The 12106-nt window shown below is 46.5% G+C and overlaps 1 protein-coding gene across 1 annotated transcript; it reads right to left on the minus strand.

Moving 5' to 3' along the window:
- Nucleotides 1–252: 252 nt before the first annotated feature.
- On the minus strand, nt 253–11380 carry hepacam2 (HEPACAM family member 2). Its single transcript, XM_060043599.1, has 9 exons — nt 9951–11380; nt 6459–6818; nt 5423–5707; nt 4149–4532; nt 3270–3395; nt 2897–2918; nt 2759–2793; nt 2459–2532; nt 253–531 (listed from the first exon to the last, which is right to left on the minus strand). The coding sequence occupies exons 1-9, from the start codon at nt 10003–10005 to the stop codon at nt 388–390; spliced, it is 1485 nt and encodes a 494-aa protein (XP_059899582.1). The 5' UTR covers nt 10006–11380; the 3' UTR covers nt 253–387.
- Between the last annotated feature and the right edge of the window lie 726 nt (nt 11381–12106).

Raw genomic sequence — 12106 nt, forward strand, 5'->3', positions numbered from 1 at the left:
AACTCAAATCACGGCTTGTTTGCTGCCAGTTTTCTCATATGAAAAAACAAGGGTACGTTGCTCCATGACCAGTGAGAAGCTGCATGAGTGTCTCAGGATTGGCCTTACAACGTATGAACTAGGGATGGGCGTGAGGTATCGATTACTTGATCGATTAATTGACATTATAAGTTTTGTATGTGTGGCCCATGAACCACCAGCGGTTTTCCTTTTTGGCCCACTTGTTAAGGAGGTTGAATAGCCCTGCTCTAGACAGTAGCAGTGCATCATGAGAATGAACATATTCACATGCAGGCAGTTTTAATCCAGATCCACCCAAAGCTGTGTGCGAGTGAGACTTCGGCACAGGGGAACTTCTGCATAACTTGAGCGTCCAAAAGTGACAGGCTACTGTCTCAATGCTGCCTGTGTGGGGGAGGGCACAGTGAGCAAAGTGTGGCCGGGGGTCTCGGGAACGTGTCTGATGACGTCGTAGATCGTTGTCTGCACGTCCTGCATTGACTCGAGCCTGGCAAGAGATCTGCAAGACGCCTGGTGGAGAATATGAAACACCATTATAACAAAGTTCAGACATCTCAGACAATTACAGGTTATGGCTGATTTCAGTGTTGGGGGTAACGATATAACTTTTTTGGGTAACGCAGTAAAGTAGCGCATTACATTTAAAATATCAGTAAATACACTACTTTACAAGACTATTGTAACGCGCTTTCCTGCGTTACCCAAGCTGTGTTTGCCTGCGTGTACGTATGTGTACGTATGCCCAAAAGCCAAGTTTTGCGTGCCCCAAAAAATATTCAGATTTATAAAACCCTGCGTACGCACACGTTTGCTTTATAAATCACAGGTGTGCGCAGCTGAATCAGTTTCACGTTCCGCCCTGTACACGCCCCTTTTTAACCATAAATGGTCAATGCAAATGACCTAATGAATTCGATCTGCATATAAAACAGACTCAGATGCAAGAATTATGTCTTGTCGGAAACAATGGCAGAAGTACTGAGAAAAGCAAAAAAGCGAAATTTCACAAAGGTTGAAGTGGAGACACTTGTGGGTGAGATGGAGGGCCGAAAAGTAGTTTTGTTCGGTGGTCACAGGATTGAGATTCAGCGTGCTGCCCTCGTTGTGCTTAAGCAAAAGGGAGGGAATTGTATCTAACACGCGTGTGAGCGACATACTGAAGAGCTACGTCAAGCCCCGGGTTTAGGCCCGGTTCTCTCTGCGGGTCCGCCTAGGTCTCTGAGTCTGAACTCTAATCTCTCTGTCGCGCTTGTTAGGGTCAAGTGGGCGTGGCCTATGTAAAGTGGGCGTGACCGGTGTGACGTAATGGCTCTGCCCTCCTCACCTGTCTAAAGGTTCTGCCATCTGTGGCTGGAGTAGTTATTGCAGCTTATGCGTTCGATCCTGCTTCCTAGTGGCTATGTGGGGGCAGTTTATGTGCTTAAAATACGTAACAGTCTGATAACGTGATGCCGGTCTGATAACGTGACGTTGATCTTTGAATTAACCGCGCAAATCAAACAATATAAATGAATAAAAAAGCAGCAATGGGAGTCTGTTGCGTCCAAAAAGGCATATTATTTTTAGAACTGGGTCGGACCATGCGCGGTCGCAATCACATCTCAAGCGAACCACACCAGGGTTAGTTTGGAAGCGAACCGGGACCACCTTTCCGGCTGGGTCTCGGACCGGCTGTTTGGTCTGCACCAGAGTTCGATGGTTTGGTTCAAACCAAACAAGGCAGGTGTGAATATGCCCTAGGAATGACGGTGCACTGGACAGGCAGCATTACTTTAAAACTTGAGAAGGCTGCTCTTGCCTGCAAGAGGGTGAGAGGAAGCCAAACTCGATGTCATAGCTTGCGAAATAGATCAGGTTCATTCAGCCTTTGGACCACATAAAGTAACAGCATGTGTCACCGTGCCAGTGCATTTCTGTTTTAATTGTATGGGATAAAGTGACATTTTTATATTTTTCATTAGGCCTACCACTTACTCTTTGTTCTCATGTTTCACAAAGCCTGTGTTTTGAAACTTGTGTGTTGCTACTGATTGACCTCAGCATAGCCTACTTTATCCTGTTATTTGTGGATTTTACAGTGAGGCATTTCTTCGTGCAGACAGGGATATTGATCTTTCATATGATTTTATATGCTATTTTGTATAGATTTATACAATAAAAACTCAGTGATGATAGGGCTATGATGTTTGTCCATGTATCTACAGTAAATTAAGAAACGGGAAAGTAAAGTAATAAGTAGTGTTTACTTTTCAAATGCAAGTTAGTTTTCAAATGCAGTAACTAGTAAAGTAATCTCATTAGAATTTACAGAAGTAACTAGTTATAAGTAACTAATTACTTTTTTTGAGTAACTACCCCAACACTGGCTGAGTTGAATGTAATCGTCAAGGCGAGAAGGGAAGGCTTGAGAGCTTCTCTGCTGAATATTCAAATGTACCTGTGTGGATTCCATTAACCCAGAAACAGCGACAAACTCGTAGATACCGAAATCCTCTGTTGCATCTTCATGACCTGTAGAGGCAAATTCAAAAAACATTCTGTTAAATGCTTTTTCCACATATCTATAGTTTTGCCATTTCAAATCTGCATGCCCCACCGAAGAAATTTACTTTGTAATTTTAAAAGTTAAATTAACAAGGATGGTTTGTGTAAATGTGTTAATCCATCGGCTATAAACACAGACATAGGTTCTAAATTAATTAATGTATAAGATAAATGCCTGGCATAAATGGCTTACCTGATAGATGTGGTCTCCTCTGTTCCGTTAGTGGTCTGAAGAATGCAAGCAAGCCAATTTTTAGATTGTGGTTTTTAGATTGCCATCCATCTTTCAAAAATATTTTTATGTGCACTTTAATGGACCAACATGTCTTACCTGTTGTAAATGTTCATTAGCACTGATCAGGGCCATTTTGTATTCAAGAAAGAAACAGAAAGAATCTATTTTATTTCCAAGAAACAAACAGTATGAGCCACCAAAAGCTCCTGATCATGATTAGTTTGACTACAATTTACATAAACGTACAGTTAGAATTAACTAACTTCAGTATGCCAGTGACTATATTTCGAGCTACACTCTGGCATAAGTACATTCCTCACTTTTTTTTCCAGACGTGGCAAACTAGGTACACATTAGGAACCGGTTTCAATAGGCAGAGAGAACATGAGATGACGATGTATTTATTAATTAACTGTGAAGCAGGGGAATCTTGTATATGATGTTTGGTTTATATGAGGCAGATACCCACCTCTCTTGGGATGGCACGCTCTCCTGAGAAAGAACAACACCATAAACGCGATGATGAACAACGAGCAGATAGTAATGGCTGCCAGAGGCGATACTGAGCTGCTGACTTGTGAGTGCTTCTCTTTGCCTGGGGGAAGAAAAAAAAAGTACAACAATATTCAGAATCGGATTTCAAGGCACGGCCCCTGTCAGAAGAATTCATGGTAACCCTTTTCCCTTAAAATGGCTGATTTTCTTTTTCTTTTTTGAAGCGTTTCTGTGTTCAATCTCTGTCCCCAAGAGAGCAATCATGAAATATTACCTGGACAACGGACAACTGGTCTGGCCCACGGAGACACGACATGCTATAAAACTCGACAAACACAACAGCTATTAACCACTGTTTGTTTTCCCACAGAACCTCTGGACTTTAGAGCTGATGGTTCCCTAGCAACTTAGAGAAAATACTGCATATTCCCATTAACCCATATCTCCTACTGACTCCATAACCTATGAATTTCCAAACAGGCGCCACCAGGAGCCAAACACCATGGGTGTAGGCCTATAACTCAAGCTGTGAAACAGACTGTCTCGCCTTCACTGCTCTTGCTTAACCCTTCCAAAACCGTCGTTTTCAAAGATGGAAAATGTGTCAAGAATCCTAAAAAAGGTCAGCCCACTTACAAGCAGACACTCACTATCCAAAGCAACTTCGAGTGAAATCAGATACAGGACATTAAGGCCCAGGTATTGGTTTGATCATGGATGCACACAGGTAGGTTGCGAAACCACTGGGATTGAACACAATACCTTTCCGTTGTCAGTCGAATCCCTGACGACCACTCTCCGACTATACTCCCCCCACCCCCCCAAGCCTCCTTCTTCCACCGAGCCAACCCACCTGTCCCGGAGCCGGTCACCCACAGGGTGAACTGCGTCTCGTCCTGCTTCTCCGTCACGTTGTTGAAGGCTCTGCACAGGTACTCCTCGCGCTGGAACAGGCGGTAGAAGCGCACCTCCAGCCGGGGCCCCAGCCACACCACCTGGCTGCTATTGGCGTTCTTGGAGATCCACACGTAGCTGTTGGGCGGGTTGGAGTCAGCCTTGCAGTCGAAGTACGCCAGCTTCCCGGGGTTGATGTAGAACACATTGCCCTGGCCCTGGCCCTGGCCCTGGCCCTGGCCCTGGCCCTGGCCCTGGCCCTGGCCCTGGCCCTGGCCCTGGCTCTGGCCCTGGCCCTGGCCCTGGCCCTGGCCCTGGCTCACCGCCAGGTTGTAGGGGCCGTCTGTGGACGGAAGGAGGGCCGATGAGACGCTTTAGAGATGCTTGGTTTCGTAACAGGGCCGAACAGTTTCTAACACTTTCATGTGCATCATTGAGATATGTCAATGTGAAAGATGACTGTATATGATTCAATAATTTAGATTAAGATAAGATAAGGCACCGTGTAGGCCAACTGGGAGAGAATGTGTTGCTCTCAACGCGCTACGAATGCAATGCAATATTAACAAAGCATGTGACTTTCACTTTCCGTCCGTTGAGAAGGAACGATAATATATCATGAGCCACATCAACCAAGAGCTATCCAAATAAAGAGCAAAAAGAAACATCATCACATTAAGCTCAGCCAGCAGCTAAGTTTTGTGTACTGCGTTTCACACCCTGTAGGCTTATTATCTCAGTATTATGTAAAAGGATATACACAAACAGCATCAGGAATGAATAGAAACAAGTTTTGAGGCGGATAATAGTCTGCCTCAAAAATTCATTTTCATTCATGAAAATGAATGTAAATGTAGATTTTCATATTAATGGAAACAATAAATTCTGTGTAGAATAGGGATGTAAGAAGTGTGACAACCAACACATTCATTATCTTGTCATCGACGACAAGACACTGTTCCCGGAGAGCAGGCTCGGGGCGTAACACAGACACACACAGGTGAGTTGTTTATCAACCTGTTCCAAAAGTTAGCTCCCGTCCTCAGCGTTCGGACTCAGCTGCTTTACCTCCGATGCAAATGCAGCAGCGCACGTGTCATCTGCCGTCCACGGGCGCTGTCCCCTCAAATACTTTTACAGGCAAACTCACTTTGAGATGATTTGACACAAAAGGAAAAACAAAACAGGAGGAAGAAGAAACCCGCAGGCCTCGTAGCATACGACGTTACTCACAGTACACGTTGAGGTCCATGCTCCGGCTGAGCATCTGGCTGACGTGGTTCCTGGCCAGGCAGCTGTACTCCCCCTTGTCCTCCTTCCTCACGGGGCTGACCACCAGTGTGGAGCTGTCCTCCGAGAACCAGTACCTCTTCCCGGGCCTCAGCACCACGTTGTTCCTCAGCCACTGGAACCCCACCTTGGTCCCGATCTGGACCGAACAGGACCAGGTGACGTTCTCCCTGTCCTCCACCACGGGATACGTGGGACTCATCCCGATGGTGGGAGAAGAGACAGGAACTGAACGGAAAGGACCAAAGTAGAGGTGGAGATGTAAGGTCAGAGGTCAAAGCCTACGGGTGCACTCACACTAGGCCATCTGGCCGTGGCCGTTGGCCGTTGCAACTGTGGCCTGGCCACGGTAGGCTCTTGTACATACGTCATCACGTCATAACACGTCATCCACAAGCGTCCGCTGCATGGACCATAATAAAGTCTGCCGCCAGTCAGAGTTTTAACAATAATGGACAACAACACAGAGAACACAGTTCGCACTTTGCTGAGTCTGTTGCTTATCGTCTGCCCAAATGGCTAACTCGACTTCTCTATGGGACCAACGTGAACCAACAGTTGAACCGCTTGACGCCATGTTTACCGTTTAGTGGGAAAGAAGGCTCGTCGCCTTTATTATGTCCATGGTCGTTGCATGGACTATACGTCATCCAGCTCAGGTTGCGTAGCCGTGCGTGTGCGCGTGTCGGCTCATTAGCATCTGTACCGTAGCGGCCCGTACCGTAGCAGCACACCTCTCCCAAGTGGCCAAGTTGGCCTGGCCTGGCCAGACTGGCCACACTCACACTGGCAGATTTGAGCACGGTTAGGTGTGAAAACGGCCACGGCCACGGCCAGATGGCCTAGTGTGAGTGCACCCTACTTCTTTGTTGTTCTAAATAACACACTAAATCACAAGGAGGAATTCTCAGCATCCTCCACGGCAAACCGCCAACCGGGACACATAGCCGACACTGATGATCAACAACCGACGACTCACCGTCCACCGTGACATGCACCGTCTTCTCCACATTGAGGAAGTGGCCGGTGCGGTTGTGGAACTCGACGTTGAGGTCCAGGCGATAGACACCCTCGTCGGACAGCCGCAGCGCGAGGAGCTGCAGCGAGGCGTTGGGCCCGCGGAACTGCAGGCGGTCGCGGCGCGTCATGTCCGTGATGGTGGAGTTCTTGGTGAAGGTGACCAGGGTGGTCCGGGCGCCGCTGGGCCTGGTGTGGGACCACGTGCCCTGGACCTCCGACTCGTTCAGCCGGAAGAGGGTCTCCACCGCCAGCAGGACGGACTGGCCCTCCACGCCGTGTTGGACCGTCAGGGGGACGCGGACCAGCTCTGGGCGCACCTCTGGGGGAAGGACGGACGAGACAGGACGACGGACAGAAGGATGGAGAGAGAAAAGGACAGATGGACAGACAGACAGGAAGAAAGACAGACAGGATAGAGAGGGAAAGTACAGAACGCCAGGGACACAGACAGATGGTCAGACAGACAGGAAGACAGACCGAAGGAGAGACAGAGAAAAGGACAGAACGCCAGAGAGACAGACGGATGGTCGGACAGAGAGGAAGACAAGACAGAAGGATAGACAGAGATAGCACAGAACACCAGAAGGACAGACGGAGGAACAGACAGGCAGATATAGATGAGTTGTAGCAATACATGTTTTTGTGTGAGGTGAACCTGTTTGAATGTTCCAATACACACGTTTGTCACACGTTGTCAGAATATTGCATCTTGCATCATGTGTTTATTTCTCTGAAAGGGGATATGTACGTTGTAACGTTACTGGGTTGCAAGTATGTTGACATTATTTCTGACCTCTACTGACGACAAGTCGGTTAGACACTGTTAAGGCTGGGTTTACAATTGAGATAGAGAGCATAAGTAAGCTGGTGACTGCTGTCTGTAGGCTAAGGTGGTGGTTTGGACCCAAATGTCCTCAGTCAGTTTACCTAAATGGATCCGTGGGCAAAATCCCTAACCCCAACCTGCATGCTCATTCATCGCATTGTGTAACCCGCTATGATAGTGTTTGTGTTAGCGGAGTGAGAATGAAAACAGGATCTTTAACGGTACCCCTACACACCAGTTTAGCGGTGAAGTTTGTATCCTATTATCGTGAATGTCCAGGTCCTGAAACTGTAATGAGTAAATATTAACCTAACCGTTGGCCTTGGTTTACCCTCACACTGGGCTGATTTGTTTTTTATCCTAACTGGTTTCAGAACAAACAGTCTGCAATATCAAACAGCCACAAGATAAAAAGGAGACACTTCTTTAGTTGTTCGATTCAATTTAATTAAATTTGTGGATTTGGTGTTCGGTGACTTTATAAGACGTTTCTCCGGTGGCTCTTCAAGTCAATTGCGCAGCTAGCTTGTAAGCGACGAAGAATTGTCTTTGACTAAACATACAATGATGTCACCCTGTAGTTTATTGTCACAAGGACAACATTGTTTCTTTCACTGTCTTACACTGACTCATTTCAATATGATTAAAATATTGAATTGAACCGGAATAGACCTGTAAACCCTCCCAGCCCACTTCTGCTGGTCTGCCGATGGCCTTCTGGGCCTCGGGTCGTTAATGAAACATGACCCATCGACGCCCTCAACACTCCAACCTCAAAGAGCTACGGGTATCTTTGTCAGTGCAGGCGGCCGCCTGCATGTGTTTGTGTTTGTCTGTGTGTGTCTCAGCTGTTGTGAACACAGGCACACTTCTGATAATTCCCTCACAACCCCCCCCCCCACACACACACACACGCACACACATACACACATCTTTACATTTTAACCCAAACACACAAACAATCAAACAACAGACACAGTATCATGAACGTGTGTGTGTGTGCGGGTGTCTGTGTGTGCGTCTGCGTGTGTGTGTGTGTGTGTGTGTGTGTGTGTGTGTGTGTGTGTGTGTGTGTGTGTGTGTGTGTGTGTGTGTGTGTGTGTGTGTGTGTGTGTGTGTACCTGTGTGTGCGGGTGTGTGTGTGTGTGTGTGTCTATGTGTATATGTTCCTGTGTGTGTATCTGTGTGTGTATTGTATCATCTGTCAGAAGTGTGCCGGTGTTGACAGCGGCTCAGATCCGGTTAATCGACAGGATAAGGATGAGGAGGAGGAGGTGGTGGGGAGGGAGGGGAGGGGGGGAGGGGAGTGTGCCTAGTCTGCTCCTTCTGTTGTCCCCAAACAACAAGGATTGTTGTGGTGATAAGAAACTGGGGGGGGGGGGGGGGGGGGGGTGGAGATCTCACACTGACAATAGGCTTAATGTGAAGGGGGCAACCATTGCGTTAGTAACACACACACACACACACACACACAAAGACACACACACAGCACACAATTAGACATCTCGTCTCAAGATAACAATGACACACTGAAACCAAACTGAGGCCAGTAATACATCCACGGACCTGCAAGCACCTGCCTGGCAGCAGCCCTCACAAACAACCGAGGTGTTTGGAGGATAAATACGGTCAACCGGTGCATGTCCAAAGGCGTGGGCCGTGTCTGGCGTCCCCGTTGGTCAACACTGATAAGAGGGACACCAGCCTTCTGCTAGGAGCGGGGGGGGGGGGGGGGGTGATGAAAGAAACATTGGCGGGTAATAACAGCAGGGGTGGGGGTTTGGTGGGGCAGTGGTGGGGGGGGTCGTGTTTGACACCACAAGCCCGCCCGTCCGTGAGTCATAAGGAGAACACCGCGACTGCTGGTGACTTATTTTTCCCCTCTGCCGTCCTTCTTCCCTCTGTCTTATAATTATAGCGATACGATATTAGAAGAGCTAATTCTGTACCGACTACGGATGAGGACGGATTGTAAAGATATTCCAACAAGGCCTCATGCGGGACTGCGTGTACAATGTCACATTGAGACAACGTGATTGGAAGAGATCTATGAGACAATCCCAGGCATTGACTTTAAATGGACTGGGGGTTTGCCATTATCTCACAAGCAGGCAAATTAATGACTTCATTCAACCAACCACAGCCTGCTAGTTTAACTAAGAAAACGATAGCTTTGAAAGCCTTCAACCACCAACTATAGAGACTATGGATTTGTGTTGTTTAAATGCGAAACTATATTGCATTAATTTAAGATACCCATTCTTACAGCTGTAAACAATAAATAAACAAAGTTACGGATACACATAGTTACATATGTCTCCGAACAATATTTTTTCAGGTTAGTGTGAGATCATTTTTTCAGGTTAACATGACACGTTGTTAAAATATTTGCCATTGTCAAACAGTGTCATTTTCCCTAACATCCTCATACTACGCAACAAACATCCTCAAGGCTATAATGTCACACCCTAGCCTCACCACCAACACACACCAAAACACACCAACACACACCAACACAAAACAACACACACCAACACTCTCTCTCTCTCTCTCTCTCTCTCTCTCTCTCTCTCTCTCTCTCTCTCTCTCTCTCTCTCTCTCTCTCTCTCTCTCTGTCGGTCTTACCTGTCAGAATAAGCAGCACGGCGGTCAAACACAGTGTTCTACTCAGGCCCTCCATAGCATCGTATGGTCACAGAGCACTCGGCTGGACAGGCAGGCCAGGGAGGAGGGAGGCGACCGAGGGTGTGTGAGGGAGGAGAGAGGAGAGGAGAGGAGGAGAGGAGGGGAGACGTGTGACGGGCTGTGGTGAACAACATTTGCCAGGGAAATGAGAGGAGCCGGGCTGATGGGCCCTGCACCAGTCACTCCTCCCCCGCTGACATCGTCAGGATGAGGAAGAGATCTTACACCTGGGTAAGGTTCAGCCCTCATGCACAAATACACACACACACACACACACACACATGGACGTATACAGACACACAATCGTACGCTTACACTTGCAGGCGTACATACACACACACACACACACACACACATACACATACACAGAAGCATGCAGACATACATTCGTCACAAACGCACACACACACGCACACACACTAACAGACAGACATACAGGCATGCACACACACAAACACTAACACACATGCACAAGAACACACACATGCATATGCTCACACATGTACACATATACACCCAAACACTCATACATGTATACACACATATATACATATATACACACACACACACAGACACACATGCCTAAACAACACAAAATGCAATGTATCACACACGTATCGTCAAAAGACACAAACCCACACATGCAAATCCACAATAGAGTGTCAACGAAACACACGCAAACACACACTCAAACACACACACACACACACGCACACACCCATATACACAGACACAAGAACAAACACACATGTATGCCTGAACAACACAAAATGCAATATATTCTCACGCACACACACATCCAAGGGTATCGTCGAAACATACACACACAAACCCACACATGCAAACTCACAATAGAGTATCGCCAAAACACACACACACACACACACACACACACACACACACACACACACACACACACACACACACACACACACACACACACACACATACACACACACATACACAGTGCATGTCAGTGCCCCCTAAGGCAGAGGATAACTAGGGTACAGTGAAAACGGAGAGCTATAAAAGGATAGGTGAGGAACAGTGGTTTCTATCCATCAGACACACAGCAGTCTCTAGCTCTCTCCCTCAGGCTCTGATATAGAGACACAGACAGACGGACAGAGAGTAACCGAGAGGCTGACGTACAGACAGGCAGACAGGGAAACACAGATACTGACTGACTGATCTACTGAATGAATGAATGACAGCTATCTTTCTGATTAACTTGCTGACCGACTAACTGTCTGATTAAATTAATAATTGGTGAAGTGAAAAACTAAATGTTCCATTGATGAAATAAATGTTTAAACACATTAACTGTTAAAATACTTATGTTTGGTATATTGACTCTATAATTGAGTTACTGATTAACTTAGAAACGTTTTTTTCCCAACTTATTGTTTTACTTACTAACTCATTAACTTATTATTGAATAATGATTTATTGAATGTTTTGCTTAATGCTTAACTAACTTACTGATTAACTGACTTATCATTAAATAATGACCTATTGAATGTTTTACTTACTGCTTAACTTACTTAGCTTAACTGATTAACTGATTAACATTTCAATACTGACTGACAAATCTTTGACTTACTGATAAACTTACTAACTGATTAACCTGCTACTCAATGGCAACTATTGAATCTTTACCTCAAGGGCTTTTTATGGTTCCACGTTCCTGCATCGCAATGGGGTTACGGACCCCTTACGTCCTTACGGACCCTCCTTGCGTCGACCGCAAAGGCCGGACGTGCGCCTCCCAAAAATCGTAACCTTCCGTCGAGGCGACGCAGCAGCAAGGGCTGTGATTGGTCCGCTTACTAAAACCGGACGCATAACCACAAACGTTCACGACTGCGTTGAAGCGTCTGCGTGGTCATTGCGTTGCTGGAACGTGGGAACATAAAAAAGCCTTTACTGATTAACTTACTAATTGACTAACTGACTGTTCAAAAACTACTGACTACTGAATCGTATACTTACTGATTGCCTGACTCGCTCGCTGATTTCAACAGTCACAGAAATGGAATGACAAGATTACACCAACACAAGCAACCTTATTCACACTCTTGAGATTAATGGCATGT

Source organism: Gadus macrocephalus, chromosome 22 (assembly GCF_031168955.1).
Source record: "Gadus macrocephalus chromosome 22, ASM3116895v1".
Classification (NCBI taxonomy): domain Eukaryota; kingdom Metazoa; phylum Chordata; class Actinopteri; order Gadiformes; family Gadidae; genus Gadus; species Gadus macrocephalus.